Source organism: Mustela putorius, unplaced genomic scaffold, assembly GCF_011764305.1.
Source record: "Mustela putorius furo isolate JIRA1106 unplaced genomic scaffold, ASM1176430v1.1 tig00003972_pilon_pilon_pilon, whole genome shotgun sequence".
Lineage (NCBI taxonomy): Eukaryota > Metazoa > Chordata > Mammalia > Carnivora > Mustelidae > Mustela > Mustela putorius.
Genome location: NW_025422115.1, coordinates 14,432,037 through 14,458,462, shown reverse-complemented (window position 1 = coordinate 14,458,462; position 26,426 = coordinate 14,432,037). Strand labels below are relative to the sequence as shown.

At 43.4% G+C, this 26,426-nt stretch overlaps 1 protein-coding gene across 11 annotated transcripts in view; it reads left to right on the top strand.

Annotated features, from left to right (window-relative positions):
• The window catches only part of HERC2 (HECT and RLD domain containing E3 ubiquitin protein ligase 2), a 237,729-nt gene extending 215,150 nt beyond the window's left edge, over positions 1-22,579 (top strand). For 7 of the 11 annotated variants that reach the window (XM_045070659.1, XM_045070655.1, XM_045070656.1 and 4 more), the window contains exons 80-93: positions 634-811; positions 2,205-2,366; positions 4,348-4,439; positions 4,645-4,784; positions 9,267-9,454; positions 9,675-9,872; positions 13,438-13,521; positions 17,042-17,183; positions 17,352-17,546; positions 18,198-18,310; positions 18,898-19,088; positions 19,983-20,088; positions 20,476-20,688; positions 21,793-22,579. In XM_045070659.1, coding sequence (XP_044926594.1) covers positions 634-811; positions 2,205-2,366; positions 4,348-4,439; positions 4,645-4,784; positions 9,267-9,454; positions 9,675-9,872; positions 13,438-13,521; positions 17,042-17,183; positions 17,352-17,546; positions 18,198-18,310; positions 18,898-19,088; positions 19,983-20,088; positions 20,476-20,688; positions 21,793-22,065 — 2,275 coding nt within the window. In that variant the 3' untranslated portion in view covers positions 22,066-22,579. Of the gene's footprint in view, positions 1-633; positions 812-2,204; positions 2,367-4,347; positions 4,440-4,644; positions 4,785-5,424; positions 5,518-9,266; positions 9,455-9,660; positions 9,873-13,437; positions 13,522-17,041; positions 17,184-17,351; positions 17,547-18,197; positions 18,311-18,897; positions 19,089-19,982; positions 20,089-20,475; positions 20,689-21,792 lie in introns of those variants that run through there. The other 4 variants (XM_045070660.1, XM_045070661.1, XR_006603900.1 and 1 more) reach the window with 4 other exon arrangements.
• Positions 22,580-26,426: the final 3,847 nt, after the last annotated feature.

Genomic DNA, 26,426 nt, shown 5'->3' with positions numbered 1-26,426 from the left:
TAAACTTCAGGCTTTCAAAAGATAGATTGAAAAGACATGCTGCATACAGACTGAGAAAACATTATTTGTAATGATACATCTGGCTAAGGTCTTTCAAAACTCAATAATAAGAAAATAAACAAGTTTGCTATCAGTGTTTGCCCCATTGTAGGCTAGTTAACATTCAAATGATGAAACTCCTTAAATGTTGATTTATAGCAAGGGTGGGCAACTTGTTTTGGTAGAGTAAGTAGTAATAAATATTTTAGGCCAGCCACATGCAGTCTTTGTTGTTTATGCTTCAGTTTTTGTTTTTGTTTTTTAATAGCCCTTTAAAAATATAAAATTCATTCTTGTTAATTGGCCTTTCAAAAACAGGCCATGGGCCAGATTGGCCTGCATTGGGCACTAGTCTCCTGGCTTCTGATTTCGATTGAAAGTCTCTGCTCTCTGGCATTAGGGTAGCTGGTATAAAAGGAGACATTTAGAAAATAATGAAGTTTTGACTTCAGGTCTGAATGATTGTTCTTAATTAACTGATTTGAGAGGTGTACATTAAATAAGTGAACAGTAAACCAAAAGTCTAGTATTTAATACTTTTAAAATATTTAAGAATAAAACTATTACAGTTATCCTTGTTGACCTTATTTGCAGTCCCTGTGACCGCCCTCGAGTCATTGAGTCTCTGAGAGGAATTGAAGTGGTTGATGTTGCTGCTGGTGGAGCCCACAGTGCCTGCGTCACAGCAGCAGGGGACCTCTACACATGGGGCAAAGGCCGGTATGGCCGCCTGGGACACAGCGACAGCGAGGACCAGTTAAAGCCAAAGCTGGTGAGAAGGCACCTTGAAAAGGTGCTCAGAGGTCTAGGGCGGCTCTTCATACCCTCACTGTTGAAGGTGGTGGGGGAGGTAGCTATGCCATTGTGATTTTTAAAAGTCAAAAGTATTTCCTCTTCTAGTTTCTTTTATTTTATTTTATTTTATTTTATTTTTAATTTTATTTATTTATTTGACAGAGAGAGAGATCACAAATAGGCAGAGAGACAGACAGAGAGAGAGATGAGGAGAAGCAGGCTCCCTGCTGAGCAGAGAGCCCTATGCGGGACTCGATCCCAGGCCCCTGGGATCATGACCTGAGCCGAAGGTAGAGGCTTAACCCACTGAACCACCCAGGCGCCCCTAGTTTCTTTTAGATTGATGGCCTTACACTCGTTATTTACAAGCAGGTTTGTTTGTTTGTTTGTTTTCCATTAAAAAAAATTTTTTTTTTATAAACATAATATATTTTTATCCCTAGGGGTACAGGTCTGTGAATCGCCCGGTTTATACACTTCACAGCACTCACCAAAGCACATACAAACAGGTTTTGTATTCAGTGAGTCATTTAAACAGGGTAATATTTGAAATACTACCTTTTATTTATAATTTATTATATATATATAATAATAAATATATAATAGTATTTATTAATATAAATTAGTATTACTTGGCATCTAGCTGAATGCTTTGGCTTCTTTAAGGCCCACTGTATTTTGGGTGAAGCAGTAAGTAAGACTTCTTGGTGTGGTAGGACTGGCTGACTGGGGACACTGATTCCTGCCTCCTATAGTTTAGATTTATTTGGTTCATTCAGATGAAGGTGTTTCTGTCTCATCTTACAAGATTATTAAAATTGCACTTTCTTTGCAAAGGCTTCCCTCCCCGCCCTCCACACAGACAGAAAGAGCATCACAGTACTTAAAAGCCTTTCCTGGGATGCCTGAGTGTCTAAGTGGATTAAGTGACTGCCTCTTGATTTTTGTTCAGGTCATGATCTCAGGGTTGTAAAATTGAGCCCTGCATCAGACTTTGCACTCAGTGGGAAGTCTGCTTAGATTCTCTGTCTCTCCCTCCCCCTCGCCTACTCTCGAGTGGGCATCTGCTCTCTCCGTCTGTCTCTTTCGTTCAAATAAGTAAATCTTTTTGTGGGGGGGAGGTTTTACATACTTACTTGACAGAGAACACAAGCAGAGGCAGAGGGAGAAGCAGGCTCCCTGTGGAACAGAGAGCCTGATGTGGGGCTCAATCCCAGGACCCTGACCTAAGCCAAAGGCAGATGCTTAACCGACAGAGCCACCCAGGCAATCATAAATAAATTTTTTAAAAATTAAGAAAAATAAAATCTTTCCTTAGGTAAACTTCCTTTCTACTACAGTCGGATAACTTTGATTCCTTTTCTCTGAAGGTGGAGGCGCTACAGGGCCACCGCGTGGTTGACGTTGCCTGTGGCAGTGGAGATGCCCAGACCCTCTGCCTCACTGATGATGATACTGTCTGGTCCTGGGGGGACGGGGACTATGGCAAACTTGGCCGAGGAGGCAGTGATGGCTGTAAAGTACCCATGAAGGTATTTGTGTCTGCGCAGTGAGAGAAAGGCACCATTCCCAAAGATCTTGGGATGGTATCAGGTCTTTCTGGAGCTCTTAGAGCCCCCTGGGCCCTCTCAGGAGCACCAAGTCTCACTGCCCCATCCCCCATTATGTGTCTCTCAGCACATCTTACCTTCTTTGCAGAAAATATAATGGATAATTGGGTAAAAAGTGAGTGAAAGGCCCAAAGGTATTGAGATACCTTAAGTGCTATCTGAAATTTATGTAATTTTGTGAGACCTGTGTTTTTATGTAGTATGTAGACCTGTTTGAGGAAAAGAATAACAAATTCTTCATAGTCTTTTCAATTTACAGAGTTCTATAGCTATGAATATAATAGTGCTTGCTGAAAGGGTTGCATCTGGTTTAGCCAGAGGACATCCTGTGTTAAATGGACATCCTGTGATGGCCTAAGAGAAGAGGCTACAGGCCTGGATTGGGGGTCAGATTGCTTTTCTCCATGTGACCTGCATGATTCTGAGCAATTTCTTAACTTTGTAAGACTGTCTTGCCCTTGTGAATGGGCAGTTGGCAGAGATGAAGTTCATTGATGTGTTTAGATCATGTGCTGACTGCTATGCTGCCTGCAGTGTGTGTGAACACGACCGGGTCATTTAGCTGAGGTGCTTTGCTGTGGATTTGCGAGTGTGTGTGCTGTGAAAGAACAATAGAAACTGTTGCTGCTTGGTGTCCAATCTTGATAGGGATCTGGGACTGTGTGTGTGGAATAGAGACCCTCACTGTGCACTGGCAGCCCTGGGAGGCAGCATTCTACCAGAGGCCCCCTCAGATGGGATGAGAGCCAGGCTAGAGCTGCATAGCTTTTCTTCCCACAGCTGTGCTGCCCCGTACAGTAGCTGTTGGCCACACATGGCTATTTAAGTTTAAATTTAACTCAGTTAAGAGTAGGTAAATGTACAATTCACTTCTTCTTTCACAGTGGCCACATTTCATGTGCTCAGTAACTCCATGTGTCTGGTAGCTTCCATTTGGGCATTGTGGACACAGCACATTAACATCATTGCAGAGAGTGGTTTTGGCTGATGCTGCCTACAGCCAAAGCCTGGTGGAGATGTGCTTGGAGGCACCCCCGTGCCCTGCTGGGCACTGCTGGAAAACTAGAAGCTCAGGGCTTCTTCCTCAGTCTTATCATCTCTTGTTCCTTTTCTCTTGCAGGTGTATGGTATTTTAACCATGTTACAGTTTACTTAGGGTTTCCAAATTTATGGAAAAACTGTCTGTTATGGACTTTATTATGCTTAGGAAAGCTTAGACACAGGCTTTGAACCGTCAGGGATTAGGATGTTGGACATTGGGGGGTTGGAGGTCATTAGTGATGTGATTGTGACAGAGATGAGGGTGAGGGGAGAACTAAGAGAATAGATTGTTTTAATTAAATTTAAAATCAAATATGAGAACCTTAAGTCTGAGAACAGTCACAGATAATAAGAGCATAGCTTGCTGGATGAGAAAGGGTGATGACTAGGTTAGTGAGCCGTAGTGAGACCTCTGTGTATTGGCTGTGAAGGGCCTGGAACCTAAGTGTCCAGGGATGGGGGTGAGTTCCAGTACTAGCTGACCAAGGTCATATTTAATTTAATTAACCTAGATAGATGGAGGCCAGAGCTCTGGTCCTCTTGGCCAACCCTCTTCCCCATTGCTTATTGCTCCTTGCCTGTAGGCCTATGGGGTGTGAGAGGGCTGGATGGCAGAGGAGAAGTACAAGGCTTTCTGGAGAATGGAATCACCACAATGCAAAGAGAAATGGAATTGGGAGAGTGGATTTTAGGGGAAAATGATCACAGACCTTGAACTGTGATATGTCCATTTTTAGTGGGTCTTTATTTGACCTGAGTAAGGATTTTCAGAATTCCTTATAAGATTTAGTTCAGTCTCTATGTGGTTGCAGCAGTCAGCAATAACCTTGAGTCAGTCTAATTGAACCTTTTTTCCTTCTAGATTGATTCTCTTACAGGCCTTGGAGTGGTTAAAGTAGAGTGTGGGTCCCAGTTTTCTGTCGCCCTTACGAAATCTGGTGCTGTTTATACTTGGTATGTAAGATTCTGTTTGTTTAATATCACCAAAACTAGTTTACTAATGTGAAGTTATATTAACTGACATCTCATAGATTGAGATGTAACTTCTATCGCAGGCTGTGATTTGTGTCCTGAAGTATGACGCTTAAGCCAAGAGGGTGGGCCAGGTGGTAAATGACAGGGCCTTGGCACTCATAATTCTATATTTCCTTTTGTGCAGGGGCAAAGGTGACTATCACAGGTTGGGCCATGGATCTGATGACCATGTTAGAAGACCACGGCAGGTCCAAGGGTTGCAGGGGAAGAAAGTCATTGCTATTGCCACTGGCTCCCTGCACTGTGTGTGCTGCACTGAGGATGGTAGGTGGGAGGCCCAATGTTGCAACACAGAGGCCTTTGAAATCTAAGAGGTTGCTCAGGAATAATACATTCAGCCGTAACGGGCGGGGAGCAATTATATTATATTTGAGAATTTCTCTGGTGAGCAGGACTCTGGCTATTGTCATCTTCAGCCCCTGGTATTAACACTTGTGAATATGTTACATTTCATGGCTGTGCAGAAAAGAGCTAACAGAGCACATCTGATACTGCTGTCCTTAGGAAGGGCTGCTTGCAAGGTGGCCCTCAGCTGGCCTCTAAGAACCTGAATTTTGGGGGGACTCCTTCCCTTCCCTAATTGACAAAAGTCCTCGCTGTGCCTAAATAGCATAATGTGGTCTCTGCTGAAACCTGTTTCCTAGAACCTTGGTATGTGCCAGGCAGAAGTGTCCATGTGACAGCTCTAGTGAAATCTCTGCTCACCAAAATTTCTAATGAGCTTCCTTAGTAGACAGCACTTTACATGTGTTGTCACAGCTCATTGCTAGAGGAATTAAACGTGTCCTGTGTAACTCCATTGGCATTGGATCATTGGAAGCTTGTATCTGGTTTATCTGTACTTTACCCCATGTGCCTTTTCCCTTTGCTGATTTTTCTTCATGTCCTTTCACTGTGATTGTAGCTGAGTATGACTGTATGCTGAGCCCAGGGAGTTTACCGAGTGAATGAGGAAACCTGAAGGTGGTCTTGAGGACCCCAGCACAATGGCAAAAGGGTCTGTACAGATGGAATTAAGGTTGATCAGCTGACATTACAATATGAAAATTATTTTGGATTATTAGATGGGCTAGTGTAATTACACAGATCCTTCACAGCAGAAAAGGAGGCAGAAGAGTCAGTCAAAGAGATGTGACAGAGAAGAGGCAGGAGAGATTTTTCAAAGTGTGAGAGGGTCTTGATCCTCATTGTTGGCTACAAAGATGGAGGAAAGGGGCCAGGGAATGTGGGTGAGCACTGGAAGCTAGGAACAGGTGACAGCTGACAGCCCATAGGAAGTAAGACCTTGGTCCTCCAAAGAACTTAATTGTCCCTACAGCCTGAATGAACAAGGAAGTGGGTTCTCTCCCTTAGAATGTCCAATAAGGACGCGGCCTGCTGATAGCTTGCTATTAGCCTAGTCAGATTCATGTTGGACTTCTCACCCACAGAACTGAAAGAACCGTTTAAGCGAGTAAGTTGTGGTAATTTGTTATGGTAATGATAGAAAACTAGTGTACCATCTTTCATTAAAACAGCCATTTCCCCATTTTTCCCTTTTTAAAGCCTTTGGTGAATTATATGAACATGTACCCTTCAATCGTTTCATTAATGGAGGAGTTTCATATATGACTAAGTAATTGTTATGGTGTATTGTGGACTGACATTGTTCGTTCTTAATCAAGAACTTAGAACACATTTTTTAATTACTTCCTTTTCATTCTTTAAATTTTTGAAGCAAATCACACGCTTAGAGAACAGTTTGTAGTGCAGTACAAAGACCTTTTTTTGATCCATGTGAGAGTTGGGTACTGCCTATCACTATGAACATTTGAGTGTTTACTTCCTACAAACCAGGACACTACTGAACAATCCCAACATTTGGGAAATGTACATTTGGGAAATTCCCACTGGTTATTACTATACCTGATCTTCATGCCCATTTTTATGATACAACACAAGTTACATTTAGCTGAAACATGTTCATGTCTCTTCTACTCTGAGACAATCTTCAGTTGACCATGAGCATTATTCTTTGACACTTCTTCAGTCTTCCTGATTTTTTGAACTGTGACACCTTTGAAGATTGTAGACTTGTTATATTGTAGAACATCCCTCATGTGAGTTTGTCTGATATTTCCTCAGTAGATTCAATTTCTCATCTTTGATCTTAATTCATTCTCAGTTCATCGGGTGTTGTGCAATTTCTCTTGATCCCATTACCAGTGTTGTTAACTTTAATCACTAGATTAAGGTGGTAGCTGCCAGGCTTTTCCACACTGAGTATCCTTTGTAACAAATAAGTATTTGGGATGGTATTTGAAACTATTTAAATATCCCTTTTCTCACTGAATATTTTATTCTCATCAAATGTTCATTTTTTCATTTACATCTATGTGAGATGCCAGGTTTCCTAATTTATTCAAGGGATATATATAATCTGTTACTGTTACAAATTTTGATGCTCAGATTGGCCCTATTGTGCTAGCTTTATTTGCTGGTGTGTGCCCATCATTCACGGAATACTTCCTTGCTTTCTGACACAATGAGACACAGTATCTTCTTCACTCCCCATGGCCCAAGCCTAGCGTTGGCCATTTCCCCAAGGAGTCGTGGTGTCTTTAGAGGAGAATGGTTTTTAGAAGACAAATCAGGTCGATGGATGGGCTCATTGCTTTTGGGATGTCACTGCTCCCAGGCATTCTGAGTGGACAGAGCCAGGGAATACTTAACGTAAATAATATACAAATTTATATCTATGTTATTTTTGTATCTATATATGTATATTGAATACCATACATTCCCACTAAGACCACAGGTTCCAGTTCTGTACCACAGGGTTCATTCTAGTTTTCTTTCTTTCCATCTCTTTTGATGAGAATCTTGGGTTTCTTTATCCCTAATGCAGTGATTCAGTTACTCTGCCTCATGTGACCAGTGTCTGGCCATTGCCTTTGCCCTCTCCCCTGAATGAATCCTCACGTATCTCAGGCTATGACTGCCCACTCTGGGCCACCCCTACACATGGGGTACTTGTCTCTGCTTAGGCCAATTCCCCACACAGGGACACCTGCTATATGGAAGTTTTTGTCATTAGTGGACTCTGATTCTTTGCATCCATTTGTACCTCTGCAGAGAAGTCCTCTTCTCCTTATCTGTGCTATGATGCCCACCAAGTGGCTTTAGGAGTAAACTGTCCAGCTGTCCAGAATGGGAAGGGGCAGGGCACAAGCACACTGTCCTTGATCGTGCAGGCATCACACTATACAGAGTGCTGCTTGTGGCTGCATGGCTCCCTGAGGAATCTTTGTGGATATGGCAACTAACTTCATTTCTATTTTAGTCACCCAGTGATCTGACCCTTAGAACAGTTTTCAGAGCCTGGGTGGCTCAGTGGGTTAAAGCCTCTGCCTTCCGCTCAGGTCATGGTCCCAGGGTCCTGGGATCGAGCCCCGCATCGGGCTTTCTGCTCGGCGGGGAGCCTGCTTCCTCCTCTCTCTTTGCCTGCCTCTCTCCCTACTTGTGATCTCTCTGTTTTTAAAAAAGATTTTATTGATTTATTTGATAGACAGAGATCATAAGTAGGGAGAGAGGCAGGCAGAAGAAGAGGAGGAAGCAGGCTCCCCGCCGAGCAGAGAGCCCGATGCGGGGCTCGATCCCAGGACCCTGGGACCATGACCTGAGCGGAAGGCAGAGGCTTTAACCCACTGAGCCACCCAGGCGCCCAAATAAGTAAATAAAATCTTAAAAAAAAAACAAAAAACAAAAACAGTTTTCTGGTGGTATTTCATGGTTGGGATTTAGCATGGTACTCTAAAATATGATTCTCATCAATGATGAATCTCATGTTTATGTTATGAATAACTATAGGAAGAACTATTTTTCCTTTAAAAACAGGGTTGTTGTTTTTTTTTTTAAAGATTTTATTTATTTATTTGTCATATAGAGAGAGAAGCGAGAGCGAGCACAGGCAGACAGAGTGGCAGGCAGAGGCAGAGGGAGAAGCAGGCTCCCTGCCAAGCAAGGAGCCCGATGTGGGACTCGATCCCAGGACGGTGGGATCATGACTTGAGCCGAAGGCAGCCACTTAACCAACTGAGCCACCCTGGCATCCTGGGGGTTGTGTTTTTTTAACCCACTAAGCCACCCAGGCACCACTGGTTGTGTTGTTTTAAAAAACTGATATTTTTTCCTCTCCATTTAACATAAAAAATTAATTTGGGGGGCGCCTGGGTGGCTCAGTGGGTTAAGCCGCTGCCTTCGGCTCAGGTCATGATCTCAGGGTCCTGGGATCGAGTCCCACATCGGGCTCTCTGCTTGGCGGGGAGCCTGCTTCCCTTCCTCTCTCTCTGCCTGCCTCTCTGTCTACTTGTGATCTATCTCTGTCAAATAAATAAATCTTTAAAAAAAAAAAATTAATTTGGGCAATTAAGGTATTATCATCTGTTTTACTATTACTGTTCTGATTAAGAACTGTTGCAGTTATGTGCTTCGTCCTGTGAACAAATGCTATTTTAAGACCAGAATCTTGTGCCTCTTAACTAGAAAAGGCACATTGGCCAGCAGGGACTGTCAGGAGTTCTGAGAAGCACTCTACCTCTTTGGGTGTTATGATGAGACATGTAGGTCGCACATGAAGTTGACCTTCAAGACAGGTGATCATCAACACCCCATTGAAGGAAGTATGATTGTGATGGGAAAATGTTGGTGGTTGTGCATTCATTAGTCCCAGTATACAAGTACTTATTCTAAATTCACTTCATTTAGGAGAAGTTTATACATGGGGCGACAATGATGAGGGGCAACTGGGAGATGGAACTACAAATGCCATTCAGAGGCCTCGGTTGGTAGCTGCCCTTCAGGGTAAGAAGGTCAACCGTGTGGCCTGTGGCTCAGCACATACCCTTGCCTGGTCAACCAGCAAGCCTGCCAGCGCTGGGAAACTTCCTGCACAGGTAAGTACGGATTTGGCCAGCTGGGCTAGGAGTGTATAAGTAGTAACAAAGTTACTATCTGTGTATCGAATTATGCATGTAGGCCACACTTACACTTCATTTTCCATTGTATATTTACAGAGGTGTTTTTGAAAAAAATATTTTCAGAATTCATCTACAAACTATGGCTTATCTGTGCATTTGACACCTAAGTTGACTTAATGCAGCTTCAATGTTTCAGGTTCCCATGGAATACAATCACTTGCAGGAAATCCCCATAATAGCACTGCGGAATCGGCTGCTTCTGCTACATCACATCTCAGAGCTCTTCTGCCCCTGTATCCCCATGTTCGACCTGGAAGGCTCTCTTGATGAAACTGGACTTGGGCCTTCTGTGGGGTTTGACACTCTGCGAGGAATTCTGATATCCCAGGGAAAGGTACTCTTGTAGCAAGCTTTGCTATAGGCAAAACTGGTATTTCAGTTTTAATCCAATGAAAATTCCTGAACTGAGAATATATAGAGTAAAGCTTATTCAGGAGATGTTCATTGAGCACCTACTATACGGCAGGCTCTGTTCTGGGTGCTCAGAATGTATCAGTGAAAAACAGATAAAAATGTCTTCTCTTTTAGAGCTTACATTAAAAATTATTAGTGTGGTGTGGTATTTTCCCACTTGCTTCCCACCTCCCCAAAAGGGTGGGGTAGTTTGCAAAACTAAGCCTTCTTGGCAATGTTCTCTACTTGGCTAGCCTGAGGCATTATAGCAAATCCCTACTGGCAGCAGGAAGGAAAAAGAAGCTAATTTCTTCCCCAGGGAAGTCCAGGAGAGGGTGCTTTGATAGTCTAGATGATTTAGATGAAAGTTCACTACCAGGATGTATAGAGATTCCTTGTCAAAGGATAATTTTTAACAGGCTGTGAATAGAATCATGAAAGAGGGCACATAAAAATCACCAGACAGATTTTGACCCATCGACATCTGTAGTAACTTGAGCGTTTTAGAAATAGGGTGTCTGATTCAGGAGTTAAGTTTCTGGCAAGCAAGTTGACAGGATATCCTAACAGAACCATTGTGTAATAGGGGAAATATTTGTGCCGAAAAAAAAGCACAGAGGTCAGATTTGATTTGAGGACTTCTAATTCTGAAGAGTCTATGATTCTGAGACCTATTTTGTAGCCTATTTTGTTATCAAAGATTACGGTTTTTTTAAAAATTTTAATTTAATTTTTTAATTTTTAAAAGACTTTTATTTAATTATTTGACAGAGAGAGAGCACAAGCAAGGGGAACAGCAGACAGAGGGGGAGGGAGAAGAAGGCTCCCCACTGAGCCGGGAGCCTGAGGCAGGACTCAACCCCAGGGCCCCAGGATCATGATCTGAGCCGAAGGCAGACGCTTAACCAACTGAGCCATCCAGGCGCCCCTAATTTTTATTATTATTTTTTTTAAATTATTTATTTATTAGAAAGAGAGCCCCCACGCATGCAAGTAGGGGAAGAATCTGCTGGAGAGACTCTCAAGCAGACTCCTTGCTGAGCATGGAGTCCCATGCAGGGCTTGATGCCATGACCCATGAGATCATGACCTGAGCTGAAACCAAGAGTCTGATGCTCAGCTGACTGAGACCCAGGCGTCCCATATTGTTTTTTGTTTATTTGTTTGTTTGTTTGTTTGTTGTTTTTTTAAATAATGAAATCTAGATGTTTTGGAGTCCCATCCGAGCAGATCCTCCCCTTCTCCTCCCAGGATTGGCCTTGTTGGCACTTAGCTGAAGGAGACTGGCACACACATCTTCTTTTCTCTTTTTTTAAAAGATTTTGTTTATTTGTTAGAGAGAGAGTGCCCACAAACAGGGGGAACAGCAGGGAAGGGGAGAAGCAACCTCCCCACTGAGCAGGGAGCCTTATGTGGGACTTGATCCCAGGACCCTGGGATCATGATCTGAGCCACAGGCAGACACTTAACCGACTGGGCCACATAGGCATCTCCACACATTTTATTTTAATGGATAGCTTAGAGGCAGGTGGACATTAATAAGGATTGTGGTAATGGTAACATCTCTCCGATGGTGGGAAACAAGAAAAAGTTGTGTGTGGGTAACATTGATACAAACATTGATACGAAACTTCAACCAGTTTTTAATAATAAAAAGTAGGAAATTTGATCCCTTTTACCATTTTTTTTAATCTGTCAGAGTAGAGGTGAGAATAGGCAGCAAGGGGAAAAAAGCCTTCCCACATAGGGAGAAAACCAAGTGAGAGGCAGGATGTGTTCCACACGGACTGCATGAGTGTTCTGGAGGCTGTGAGCACGGCTGGGACAGCAGGAATGCTGAGGGAGTCCAGCAGGCACCCTCAGGGTGGGTGTGGATGTGTAATAGGCCTCTGTTCTGGTCCTGGGTAGGAAAGGATCATACCTGTTGGAAAATTGGACTGTATGTTGCTTGTGACCATGGAGGGTTATTACCAGGATGCAATTCAGAGCACAGAAGTGAGAGAACACCACAGGAGAGCCAGCTGGGTGAGACCATTCAGAGAAAAAAAAATGTTCCTGTGGAGGAAGAACTGGCCTTGGTTCTGGGCAATTAGTAAAACAGAAGTTAGGCAGAGGAGAGGGCAAAAGTAGCTGGTAGGTGTTATATAAGGGTGCGTGGTGATGGATGCACATCTTTGAGACCCTGTGTGCTGTGGTAGGTTCGCCTCTATGGGCTGGTTGTCTCTCTGACACCTTCACTTGATCTTCTCTGCTTCTGAGGTCACCTCCTTGGGCTGCTTAGGGCTCTTGCCCGTCCTGCTTTCAGAGGCTGGAGTTCTGACCTGGGAGAGGGACTAGATACTGTTACAGGTACCTTGGACTTCCCTGGCCATGTTGTATTTGGACAAGAGCAGGGTTATCCATTTGGCAGAGATCTGGGACTCCCACTGATCCTACCTTCTTTGAGTCTCTTGAGTCTCCTTCCCTATTTCTGTCCTCACTGCTGCTGCCTATGCCCTAGTCCATATGAGCATGGCGGGCCTGCCTCTACCTGGGTGATATTGGGCCCCATTCTCTTTTTTTGCTGTTTTGCCCTGGGTATTCCAGGTTTCTTTCAGTATATGGTAACTATATGTTCCCTCCTTCATTGGTCTCCCCACCCCCACCCCAAGCCTATCCTGACCTGTAGGACCCCCTGGCCGTGCTGCTCTTTAGTGGTTTTGTCAGGACAATGACAGTGGGGCATAGTGTTTAATGTCAGTCCTGCCATGTGGACTTGTGGTTTGTCTGGAAGCCCTTGGTTTTCTAGTCGATCCTCTGGGCTTGGCCTGAGCCCCAAGTCAGAGCAGACATCTGGACCTCCACCAGAGTGTGGTGGGCTCCTCTTGCCTCTAAATAGGGGACATGTAGCACTGGTGGGACTCTGCATAGATTTGTGGATGGGTTCCAGGCTGTGCCCCCCACACCACCTCACGATTCAGAAAAGAGCATTTGTAGTTACTGTTTTTAAGAAAATTTGACTTTTTGGAATATTACTTAGCCATCAGAAAGGATGAATACCTACCATTTGCATCGACATGGATGGAACTGGAGGGTTTTATGCTAAGTGAAATAAGTCAAGCAGACAAAGACGATTATCATATGGTTTCACTCATATGTGGAACATAAGAAGTAGCACAAAGGACCATAGGGGAAGGGAGGGAAAACTGAAGCAGGACATCAAAGAGGGAGTCAAACCATGAGAGACTCTGGATTCTGGGAACAAACTGAGGGTTGTAGAAAGGGGGGTGTGGGGATGGGGTAACAAGGTGATGGGTGTTAAGGATAGCACATGTTGTGATGAGCCCTGGGTGTTACATGCAACTAATGAATTGTTGAACACTACATCAAAATCTAATGTTGGCTAATTGAGCTTAATAAAAATAAAAAAAGAAAATTTGACTTAGGAAAGGATATTTAAAACAAACCTATGGGTAATAATATTTCCTATAGCAGATTCTAAATTTTGTCCATCTGTCATGTTTTAGGAGGCAGCTTTCCGAAAAGTAGTACAAGCAACTATGGTGCGAGATCGCCAGCATGGTCCTGTGGTAGAATTGAACCGGATTCAGGTAACAAGTGAAAACTGTTCTTAGTCTAACTAACAGTTCTTAGATAGGTTGGTTTTGTCGTTGGGAGTCATGGCCCCCCACAGCTTGGGATGAGAGCAGACTTTCTCATGTGCCCTTGCTGTAGAGAGCAAGGTGCTACCTATCTGTGATATTCTGTGGTGCTAAGGCTTCCAGTGGGAATGTAAATTGTTTTCTTTGTAGCAGAAGTCAGAAAGACTTATTTCAGATAATCCAAAAGGATGGATACAGATAAGCAAAGAGAGAGAAGTAAAAATGACCGTATTTCTACCAAATAGTAGTAACTACTGCTGACATTTGGAGATGTGTTTGTATGTTTGTCATAATTGAAACTGGATTCGTCTCTTTTGTAACTTGCCCTTTTTTCCTCTTATAACGTTGTAAGCACCTCTCCTTGCCCTACAGTGAGACTGTGGGATTATTTTCGCTGACCACCTACCCCATATTCTCTTAGTTTCCTCTGTCAGATTTCTCTGCAGGGTGCTGGAAGGCTGTGCCCACTTTTCTGGGATATAGCGGGGCTTCTCAGCACCGTCCCAACTACAGATGTGTCTTCAGTTGCCTTCCTTGTATTAGGTTCTGAAAAGCAGGGCCAGTCAGAGGCACTCCATATATCAAATTGTATGTGGGGACAATTCCTATTCCCACCAGCCTCACACCCTTTCTGGCTCTGATACCTATCTTTGCCTATTTAATAGACCAGAATCACTAATACTGTTCTGTAGTAATCAGAGAAATGAAAAGTAAGCCATCTCTGACTTAAACCTGCTGCTAAGTGTAGATACACTTAGCAGTTTAAAAAATTAACTAAAACAGAACTCCACCACTGAATATGATGTTGTGTATACTTGACATTTAACATGCAAATGAAATAGCCCCACCTCTTGGAACAGAAACAGAGAGTTACTAAGAACAAATTCTTTGTTCCTTTATATTAACACATGATTTTTACCCTGATGTTGGTTGCATGACTAGACATTTCTCTAGAGTTGCTCTTGGGGGCATTTTTGAATTAAGACACAAACTCTGGTCATTTGTTGGAGAACACATGTGACCACACTGATGGAAGTAGTCCCTTCACTGACGTCAGACTCTTTGATGCTAAGCTGGAAGTCAGTCAGCCCACTCTACAAACAAATGGGCTGTTTAATTAGGTTTATAAAAAAAGTTTTTATTTTCTCACCTTGAGGATCATTTTGGTTTGTTCTATGTTATTAGGTCTTAAACACTGAAGTTTATAAGTGAGGAAAGTTCAACTAACACAGATGGTTGGGCATTCCTAGATCATATGCCTGCCCCAGCCACACACAGAGGTGCCTAGCCAGGGACAGCAGCCTGATATGGGTATTCAGATCTCGGGCTTTTGGCATCATTGAGCCTTGGTGATGTGGAACCTATGTTAAACATGCCTTTTCTGTCTTTCTCTTATGTTGATTTTGCATTCTTCTTCATTCTTCACCTCTTTCCTTCTTGCCTTTATGTTCCAGCATTTGTGTCAAAAATGTTCAGTACATGTTTGAAAAAATAGAATGGGTAAAGGACAAATTCATATTAGCATTTTTAAAATGCACATAAACAGCATTCAATGCAGTATACCATGGGTGCTCTAGTATACCTTGGGGCCCTCTGGTATGAGAGTTAGGTCCTTTGCAGTTCAGATTTCATACTTCCTCCTGAAGCTAGAAAGATCCTCCACAAAAATAGAATTGTTTTTTTAATCAAAAATAGAATGGAGGATGATAATGGGATGTATTCCATGAATCCAAGTTGAGCTCAAGATACCAGTTGATCCAGAAAGGTGGTGTCAGCTGTCCTGTAGCCACAGATTGCTACTGGCATCCACCTTCTCCCATGGGAATGCCATTGTAGATATTCTCATACTGTCTGTGCAGAGTATTCTAGAGACAGTAAAACATAGGCATGTTCCTGGAGGGTTTTGTTTGAATATGATTTAGTTTTATAACAGAATCTGAATATCACTGTACATAAAAATTTTTTATTTAAAATTTATTGCAGAATTAATGAGCATGCTCATTTCTGAAAATTTGGAAAATTTAGATTAAAGGCAATTAAAATGACTTCTATTCCTATTGTCCAGAAGTAGCCACAGGTACACAGGTGCCTGCTTGTCCTTGCAGAGTCATAGCTGTGTTCTCATAGCCATTTCCCTCAGAGGAGCCAAGAGCATCAGTTTAATTGGTATTGTAAATGGAGATGATGTGACATTCAGAGTAGGAAGATGGGTCTGCATCTTGTTTCTCATGGATGGACACATCCATCTTCCTTTCTGTAGCTCAGTTTCCTCCAGGGATTTTGGGTACCTTGAAGAACTGCTGTGAGGTTTAAATGAAATCACATTTGTGAACATACAGTCAAATATGTGGCACATTTCATTCCATAGGAAGCTAATTCATTATTGTCATTATTCATAAGTCTTGTTTATGATTATTTGTGTGTGAGTATTTGCTATTTAAACTCAGCCTAGAACTTACTTAAGAAGTTAAGGATTGTGAGAGTTTAGCTGGACGAGGTAACAGAAAAGTGCATTTTCATGAACATTTTTTCTTAACTTTCCATCTTGCCATTATTTTAGACTGAGTTTCTAAAGTGATTCTGAAGCACTGTGTAGCCTACAGAACTGCAGGGTTACTGAGCCCCTACTAGGTGAGGGCCTTGAGAGCTCTTGGTCTAATCTGTTTGAAAATCTTAGCCTAGGGTGAGAAATACAGGTAGAAAAAGTGATTGTAGTTGGGGGGGGTGCATTGACCCCCAAGGGTTGGAGTAGGATACATGCAGATGAGTAAGGGAGGGGAGGAAGATTCTGTTTTGGATGACATGGTGCCTCCAGGTTTGGTCTCAGCCATTTGGTTTGAAGCTCAGAGTCCTGATAGTCTTCTAAGGAGGGCTGCTTTTGGGGTTGCTGGCATCCTATTCATGGAGGCCGAGGCAGTGTGGTAAAGTGGTTGGCCGTGGTTAAAGTTATGAAGTGTGAGGGTGAATCATATTATAGTTACTGATCACATGGGCTGCACCTATGTGAATGGCCAACCGAGGTCTATATTTTCTTGAGGGAATGTTCACTTAGATACCACCAGTCGTGAGGGGTGCTATGCTGTGGCAACATGCTGCATGCATTTGGTGAGCTGGGGCCGTGTCTTCCATCGTGATAGCACAGCTTCCATTAGCACAGCTGTCCAGCGAGCACCTTGTTTGTGAGGCCTGAGGACACAAACCCTCTGAGAACCTCAAAGATTGGTTTCACACTCCTTTCCCCTCACTGTGGGCTCCACTCATGACAGCTCTTTAGGTCCAGCAGCAGAATGCTGGCTGGACTTCTACCCTGGTGACCAGAGCAGAGAAGTAAAGGGTAACAAGATGGGGGAGAGGCTGTAGGGCTCATTGTTGCCACAGATGTCCCAGGGCTGGTTAGCTGTGGAAGATAGTAGCTGTGTGCTTTCTGCTGCTGTGGCTGTTTCATATTTATTTCTTTTCTCCTCTCTAGGTCAAACGTTCAAGGAGTAAAGGCGGCCTAGCAGGCCCTGATGGGACCAAGTCTGTCTTTGGGCAGATGTGTGCTAAGATGAGCTCATTTAGCCCCGACAGCCTCCTCCTCCCCCACCGTGTCTGGAAAGTCAAATTTGTGGGTGAGAACTTGCATGCACTAGCAGGCCTGTGGTCCTGAGGATTGGCAGTCTGAGCACAGACAGTAGTGCAGTGGGCATTATTACAGGGGAGCTGAGAAGTTCATCTGGCTGCACCCTGCAGGGCTTTGCTGGTGTGACTAAGTGTTGCTGACTCTCTTTTCCCTCAAGGTGAATCTGTGGATGACTGTGGTGGTGGCTACAGTGAGTCCATAGCTGAGATCTGTGAAGAACTGCAGAATGGACTCACCCCACTTCTGATCGTGACGCCCAATGGGAGAGATGAGTCAGGGGCCAACCGCGACTGCTACCTGTTCAGCCCCGCTGCCAGGGCGCCTGTACACACCAACATGTTCCGCTTTCTGGGTGAGCCTTCTTGCACGGGCATGGTGCCTCAATTATGTGGCTTTGTGTGCCCCAGTTACTTAATGTCTGTTCTGTCTTGGGAATGACAAATATTTTGAGTATTTGGTTTTAACTTTTTCACTGTGCAGGTGCAGGGACATGTAGAGCCAACCATCAGTGAGTGGCTAGGTGCAAAGGGTCAGAAAATGTCTGGCGCATCAAGGATCTGAAATACCATGTTTCTGCAGCTTAAATGTGTCTGAAACTTGGGGTCAGATCTGAAGGGTTTTGGTAGTTGGTCATTCCCTCCCTCCTGTTCCATTAAATATATATGCTGAGTCCTCCTATTGTTGCCTGTTCCTCTCCAGGTACGGCGCCTACCTTCCTTGAGAAACTCCATCTGTTTTAAAGGAATGGAGATTGGCCTCTGTGTGGCTTATACTTATTGGTACAAATAGAAGAGTTAGAAACTAGGCCCATAGGAACAAAAGGAAACAATGAATTTAGAACAGGACAAAATGTATTAAGGATGGACCTGTCTCCATGAATTTGGGTAACATTGGTTTAGAAGGCACTGAGGCCCAGTGTGGAGCTATTCTGTGGTGTTAATTGAACTATATGTTTTATCATTAATTTCAAGTATCTCCTGTTACTTGTGCCTTGACTGAGCAGGTGTGTTACTGGGCATCGCTATCCGGACTGGGAGTCCCCTGAGTCTCAACCTGGCTGAGCCTGTCTGGAAGCAACTGGCTGGGATGAGCCTCACCATTGCAGACCTCAGTGAGGTAACCACCAGGAATGTGGGGATGGGGAAATGTGACACCTAGTGTACCTGGTACAGAGTGCAAGGGGCACCCCTGGCTACAGACTGCTTTCTAGTAGCAAAGAAGGTCTGTGGATGTTAGGCCAGTTTGCCTCTGGAACTTGATAGACCATCTGTTTGGTGGTGCTTTTGCAACTTGAAATCTTTCAGATAAGAAAATTCACCCAATTTTCCTGTGGAAGATCAGAGCTTGTGAATGGCTGGGTGGTGGCTTTGGCTTTCAGGTGGGGAAGCATGACTGGCTGACCACAGCCAGCATCTTCCCTGTGGCCATACTTCCCTTGGTACTACGACTATAGGGTGGGGATCTGTCTCCAACCAGTGGCTGTTGGTTAATTTTAAGGACTTCCTTGAATTACAAGCTCTTTTCCTTAGCTCCCTGTGTGAAGTGCTTTCTCACTGCTGGTCTCTTATTTTCTGGCATTTATAATGCATCAGCAGCCTTGAGGTATACCCAGTGCAGACTGAGGCGCCGTCATGGCTGAACTACAGTCAGAAGTGGGGTAACATGTGGGCTTAACATGTGGGCTCCCTTTTTTCCCTCGAAAGGTTGATAAAGATTTTATCCCTGGGCTCATGTACATCCGTGACAATGAAGCCACCTCAGAGGAGTTTGAGGCAATGAGCCTGCCCTTCACTGTGCCAAGTGCAAGTGGCCAGGACATCCAGCTGAGCTCTAAGTATACACACATCACCCTGGACAACCGTGCAGAGTATGTCCGGCTGGCAATAAACTACAGGTGGGGTCATCTGCCTTCTACTGTTTTGGTTCAGTAAATAGCAAAAATAGGAAATAGTTTGCTTGGATGGCTGCATTTTTCAGAAATCCCATACAGTAAAATGTTAGTAGACTTGGTTCTAACAACTACTCATCTATAGTTATCAAAGCTTATTTTATAATCCAAATCAGAGTATTCATTATTTTTGTCTGAGATTCCTGGCTCTGACTAGAAAACCAAGGTGGCTAGAATTGTGCTGTTTTGGGAGCTCTCCAGGCAGAACTCAGAGGACCTGTGGGTACCCTCCTGTAGATGCCCCTCTGTGAGCTCTCCTGGGCAGCATTGTGTCAGGGCTGGTCCCACCCCTGCCTGGCCTTCAGCAAAGCCACCCATCTAGCTTCTGCTGCTCCTTGCTCCTTCCACCTGGCATTACAAGTCCACACAGTCTTTGTTCTCCAGAAGCACCTGGCCAGGTACTTGGTAAGATTGCACATTGGCTGGGGTTTGCCTGCTGAGTTCTGGTTGTGGGTAGTCCCGGCAAGTGTGCTATGCTGTCCCTTTGTATTCATTTCTGCCTTATGCCCTAACTCACCAGTCATGAAGGCCCTGAGCACAGTATTTGCTTTCAGAGGGATCTTACTGTGGGTGCTGTGGAGCCTGGTTTTCTGGTGCACATCTAATTCTGGCTCCTTCCTGGGTATGCAATAAGTATTAAGAATTGTGTCTTGGAAGCTCTAGGTAGTTTTTAAGATTATCCTCTATGTGCCAGTGTAGGTGAACTCAGTCTATGAGAAGCTCTGTGATGCTATTTTTATGAGCTACATGCCTTGGTCATCTGTGGGGTAAGGCTTGTTATGAGCAGGACAAGACCTACATTACCAAAGATAGAAATGCAAAGTGAGTTTTTTCTTTCAGACTCCATGAATTTGATGAGCAGGTGGCTGCTGTTCGGGAGGGAATGGCCCGAGTCGTGCCTGTCCCCCTTCTTTCTCTGTTCACTGGATATGAATTGGAGACGATGGTATGCCCCTGAAAGCTGCTGCCCTACACCTGCCTTTTCATATCGAGCCACTAAATCAGTGCCGCTAGTTAATTTCTCAGTTAAATCTTGCACTTAATTTACATCTGAAATATGCTTATGCCTGGTAGATGAGGTGAAAACATGTTTGAAAAATGGGTGTTCCCGGCCTATGTCCTTCCTTTCCTTGCAGCCCCCATCCCACACCAGGGTGGAGCACAGGGTCAAGTACACATCCACCCGAACACATGGGACCCAACCCCCCAACTGTCCACTCTGGCTCTCACGTACATCCTGCCTGAAACAAGCCTTGGTAGGAAGAGGGATTGACTCTATACTGAAGCGAAAAGTCAGAAGTGTCAGCCAGCCTGACGGTATGTCCTTCTGCAGGTATGTGGCAGCCCAGATATCCCTCTGCATCTCCTAAAGTCAGTGGCTACCTACAAAGGAATCGAGCCTTCTGCGTCCCTGATCCAGTGGTTCTGGGAGGTGATGGAGTCCTTCTCCAACACAGAGCGCTCCCTCTTCCTTCGCTTTGTGTGGGGTCGGACAAGACTGCCCAGGACCATCGCCGACTTCCGGGGCAGAGACTTCGTCATCCAGGTGTGATTCCTGTATATCTTGTGGTGTCAGCTGTAGGGTTATGCTCCTTGCACATGATCCTACAGCTCATTAGAAAATGGGACTCTTGTGTTAACATGGTTTTTTCCTTCTTCCTGGAAATAATAAAAAGCACACGCCACAACTTCTTTGATTTGATTGCTCAAAATTTCATGACTATAGATTTTAAATCTCACTTTCTACTTCTGGAAAATTTATCTGGCCACCACCGGAAGATAGTGCTATTATGTCAGCATATTTGAGATTTTGAGCACACATGTCTTTTAAAACATATATTTGATTCTTTGGTTGAATTAAGTAATGTTGCGTATTGGGAAAAATAAAGAGCACCCATCAGATTGAGAACAAGAGTTTTGCTTTGAGTTCTAACTCTGTGGTCCAATGGTCAGAAACAGGCTTTGTTTATCTGCTGAGTCATGGGGTGAAGTGATGTAATCCCCCCTCCCTCCTCTATCCTGAGGCAACAAGTGTGATTTTCCAGGTAGCAATACCATGGGGATGGGGGACTTCCCGGAGGGGCAGATTAGGGTGGAGCATCCTTTCTTCCTCCATATTTGAAAGGATTTGGGGATGGGCTCCTTCCTGAGCACAGCCTGACTCCAGTCTCTGACTGGGGTTGCAATAGAAGTCATGTGCCAGAGAGATCTTTGAGACCAACATGTAGTTTTTCTCTCCAAAAGTAGGTAATTTCTGGGTCCAGAATTCTTGCTGGCTTTATAGTGTTTTATCTGTAGTAGTCAAAAGGGGCTAATGGGTTTAAGGAGAATTCCCCATGTGGGTGCGTGCTGAGCCTGTGTCTTCTGCCTGCCTTGTGCCAGACCCTGTTCTCAGCACTGATTTGTCAAAAGTAATTGCCACAGTAACCAATTACTATTCTTAACTATAAGTCCTAGGAATTACTGAGTTGCTCCTTTTAATTTCTAAAATGGGCTAGAGTATTTGTTTTCTGATACTTCATTATTCTTAACCAAAAATATTATGATTTTTGTGAGAGTAAGGAGTCTAATGAACATAATAAAATAGATTAACAGTTCTACCTGTCCTTGTACATAGTCTCTGATTATTTAACATCTTTTTCATCAACAGGTATTGGATAAATACAACCCTCCTGACCACTTCCTTCCTGAGTCCTACACCTGCTTCTTTTTGCTGAAGTTGCCTAGATATTCCTGTAAGCAGGTGCTGGAGGAGAAATTAAAATATGCCATCCACTTTTGCAAATCGATAGACACAGATGATTATGCTCGCATAGCCCTTACAGGAGAGCCAGCTGCCGATGACAGCAGTGACGACTCAGAGAATGAGGATGTGGATTCATTTGCTTCAGACTCTACACAGGATTATTTAACAGGACACTGAGATGGAGAAATGCCATTCATCACAAGCCACCAGTTGACTAAGCAAGGAGGCAGGGTGCTGCAGACTAGAGTACAGGAGGTAGTGTGTTTGATGAGAAATATTAGGTCTCTAAAATGCATGGGGGTGGGCAGGGTGACTGATCACTCATGATTGAACAATGAATGGAATAATGATTGGGAAATCAGCCTTGCACATGGGGGGACTATGTGGACACTAACATTTATTTTTGAGACTTAAAAGGGTCTTACCTATAATGCTGCATTACATGTAGGACTTCTGTGTTTACTACAATGTGTAAATGTTTATATAAATACTGAATTGCAGCATCCCCAAAATGAATAAAAAGCCTTTTTACTTGTGGGTGCAATAGATTGTTTTTATTTCTTTTTTCTTCAAGTGTTGTGCATTGTCTTGATTGTACATTGGAAATCCTGTGTAATGATTAAATCATATTATAAATATTTCAATTAATATTACCCTGAATTTGTTTATTAAAAGTTTTTTGAACATTAAATGATCAGTATTACTTAATGCATCTAGAGGTTATTTAAACCAAAACCAAAACAAAAGTTGATCTCCCTCTTCTCCCCAGGTGCACATTTTAGCATATGCAGTATGTAACTTGAATTGAGGCCTTTCTGTGAGCAATATCTATCATAGAAAGTATACTATATATAATGTTTGTGTCCTGTATATCTCTAAATTTTAATTCCCTATAAATAAAACATCTGTCATAAAATTGTAAGCTGAGTCTTATCTGGTTAGACTAGCACTGGTGGATGTGCTACATCCAAAAAATAGTTTTGGATAGAGCATTAGTTAAAGCCATTCCAATCTAGTTTATGCATTTTTATTTATTTATTTATTTATTTATTTATTTATTTTTTTAAAGATCTTATTTATTTATTTGACAGAGAGATTACAAGTAGGCAGAGAGGCAGGCAGAGAGAGAGAGGAGGAAGCAAGCTCCCTGCTGAGCAGAGAGCCCGATGCGGGACTCGATCCCAGGACCCTGAGATCACGACCCGAGCCGAAGGCAGCGGCTTAACCCACTGAGCCACCCAGGCGCCCCTATGCATTTTTATTTAAAAAAAAAAAAAAATCCATTCCAGTGACAAAGGAGGAATGGGTAAAAGAATGGGAACATTCCAAAGGGAGTGGCTGGTGTTGGGATCTGAAGACCAGGAGCCTTCAGGATCTGTTCCCCTGTCCTCCACTCCTGCCTGTCCTGGTTCCCATCCCATTGGTCTGGGGCCAGGGGGTGTGTTTCTGGTCCAGTTGGCCATGGGATAGGATTTGAGAGCTGCATGTTCTAGAATTGTGTGAATGGCAAGTTCTCTGCAAAGGGAAAAGACTGGGAATAGGATAGGAAAGTTGGCTAACAGGCCTGGTATGCTCAAACTTGAGGTAAACTGGATGAAGGCAAAAGATGTTTATGTTGAGGGGTTATTTCTTTATTCAGGGACACAATGTTTTGCATTAGAAAATCCAAAGAAAAAGTTTCTGGGAATTTATCTATGACCAAATTTGTGAATGCCCAGGTTAATCTTTTTTTTACCTTGGCTCAAAATCTCTATAATCTGAGGCGTTTTTCAAATCACCAACCTTTTTGTTATCAGTCACCCTTTTTTTTTTTTTTTTAAAGATTTTATTTATTTATTTGAGAGAGAGACAGTGAGAGAGAACATGAGCGAGGAGAAGGTCAGAGGGAGAAGCAGACTCCCCGTGGAGCTGGGAGCCCGATGCGGGACTCGATCCCAGGATTCCAGGATCACGACCTGAGCCGAAGGCAGTCGTCCAACCAACTGAGCCACCCAGGCGCCCGTATCAGTCACCTTTTGCTGCATAACAAACTACTCCTAAATTTGGTGGCATGCAAGATGCAACATTTCTTTTTCACATATCTGGATTGGCTAGTTTTGGCTGAATGGCTTTAGACAGTGGGATGGGCCAGGCTCTTCTTCACATGCTCTTCTGACTACCCAAGGCAAGAGAACAGTTGAAAACAGGCAAGGCCTATGCTCATAACTGAACTGTCCCTCAATCCACATTCTGTGGGCCAACCCCCAAACATGTGGACTGACAAATATCTTTTGCCTCTAGAATAGCTGCTCTGAAAGTCTTGTTCAAGGACCCCTCCATTTCCCTTTCATGGTGTCCCATGAGGTCCTCCTCTTTCCAACTATATTTCTGCAGGAAACAACATTTTTTTTCATACCCCGCAACCTAATTATTTTAATACATTGTAAAATGTATTGCAATATATGGATGGCAGAAACAGAAAAGAGATTCCAACTATCTTTTCATAAGCCAGATAGTAAAAAGATTAATAAACATTTTAATGCTACTTCTCAGAAAATCACTAATGTTTTTAATTTTGGAATACAATTTTTCAGAATAGTATTCATGTTAATAAATAATGGGTTTGTTGGGACACTTGGGTGGTGCAGTTGGTTAGGCATCTGACTCTCAGTTCCACTCGGGTTGTGGGATCAAGCCCCACATTGGGCTCGACCCTCAGCATGGAGTCTGTTTGGGATTCTCTTTTCATCTGCCCTTCCCACTTGTACTCACTCGCTCTTTTTCTCACTCTCTCAGATCTCAAAAGAAAAGTAATGGGCTTATTTTATTTAAAAATGAATGAATATATTTTTTAAAGATTTTATTTATTTATTTGACAGATAGAGATTACAAGTAGGCAGAGAGTCAGGCAGAGAGAGAGAGAGAGAGGAAACAGGCTCCCTGCCAAGCAGAGAGCCTGATGCGGGGCTTGATCCCAGGACCCTGGGATCATGACCTGAGCCGAAGGCAGAGGCTTTACCCCGCTGTGCCACCCAGGAGCCCCAAAAATGAATGAATATTTTAAAACATTTTAATTTTAATTTCAAATATGGTAATTATTGATAGATAGAACCTAGATAAAAATTACTGAATGAAAAAGCGTTCTGAGTCAAACTGCTGCAGAGGAGGGAACTGCAAAGTCATTACTGGAAGTGTGGTCCAGGGAAATGCAAACAGCTTGGACAGCCATGCCTTCCACCTACCAGGCTTTGTCTCTGTTGTGTTTACATTGTTCAGAAGCAATTACCTGGGACCTACTTGTTAGGAGCTCTTTTCCTTTACCTTCAGAAATGCTGGGGGATTATCTGTTTCCTACATTTTTTCCACTCAAGGAAAAAAAAAAGACTTTGATTTTCATAGTAACAGTTTCTTCATTTTTGTCCAAGACAGTCTCTAAGTTACCTATCCTTTTCAATTTAACTCTTCAATCTTACCCGATGTATGCGGCCTGAAGTTATGGTTCATTTTGGCAGACTGAAATTAGTGTGGCAGAACCTATGGAAACATAAATTGTGGGAAAGACAGACCCAAACTGTGCTAAGAGTGGAAGTCTTCAGCACTGATGAAGATTCCTTAATTTTATTAGCAGGTTCCATTAACATTTTGAATTGTGGATTAATCCCTGCAGAGGCAATTAGATGGTGTGATGTATCGTGTGTTTTTCTTTCTTTCTTTTTTTAAAATATTTTATTTATTTATTTCACAGAGGGAGAGAGAGAGAGATCACAAGTAGGCAGAGCAGCAGGCAGAGAGAGAGGGGAAAGCAGGCTCCCCGCTGAGCAGAAAGCCCGATTCGGGGCTCTATCCCAGGACCCTGAGATCATGACCCGAGCTGAAGGCAGAGACTTAATTCACTGAGCCACCCAGGTGCCCCTCGTGTGTTTTTCTACCAATAAAAGTAGCAGATACACATTTACAATGCGTATGAAGCTGCCTCTGTTAAATTTATAAAAACTTAATATGGTGCCTGACACTAGTGTTCACCTTTAGAATCCCTGACAAATTCTTTTGAATTTCTTAGCATAGACCACCTCCAGTATTGTCCCCTGGGGTCTGATAGCCTCCCCTTCCTAGTGCTTGCTCATGGGCTGCCAGCCTCTCATGCCTCTGTTTGAACTTGTCTGCCCTCCATACAACCAAATGGCCATCTGCTTTGCTCGGAGTTTATTCACTTGGTACGCTCCATCCTTCAGATCCCAAGTACAAACTTCAGGAGCTGGAATTGGTTTTCTTGAGCTTGTCCCAGCTCTGGACAACCCAGCAGTACCTACTATACCACAGTATACATACAGTATACTACAGTATACATATAGTATACACATAGTAGTACTATACTACTGCACAGCAGTGCAGGGTGGTTGTATTACAGGTAGTCCCTGCTCTACCACGTGATCCATGACTGCAGGAGTGACTGCTGGCTCTGTGTTGTTGCTGGACATGGGGCCCAATTCAGACAGGTCCACTTCTGAAAGATACAACTCATCGTCTACAAGTGGTGACAATCTCCCCAGTGGCTGTTT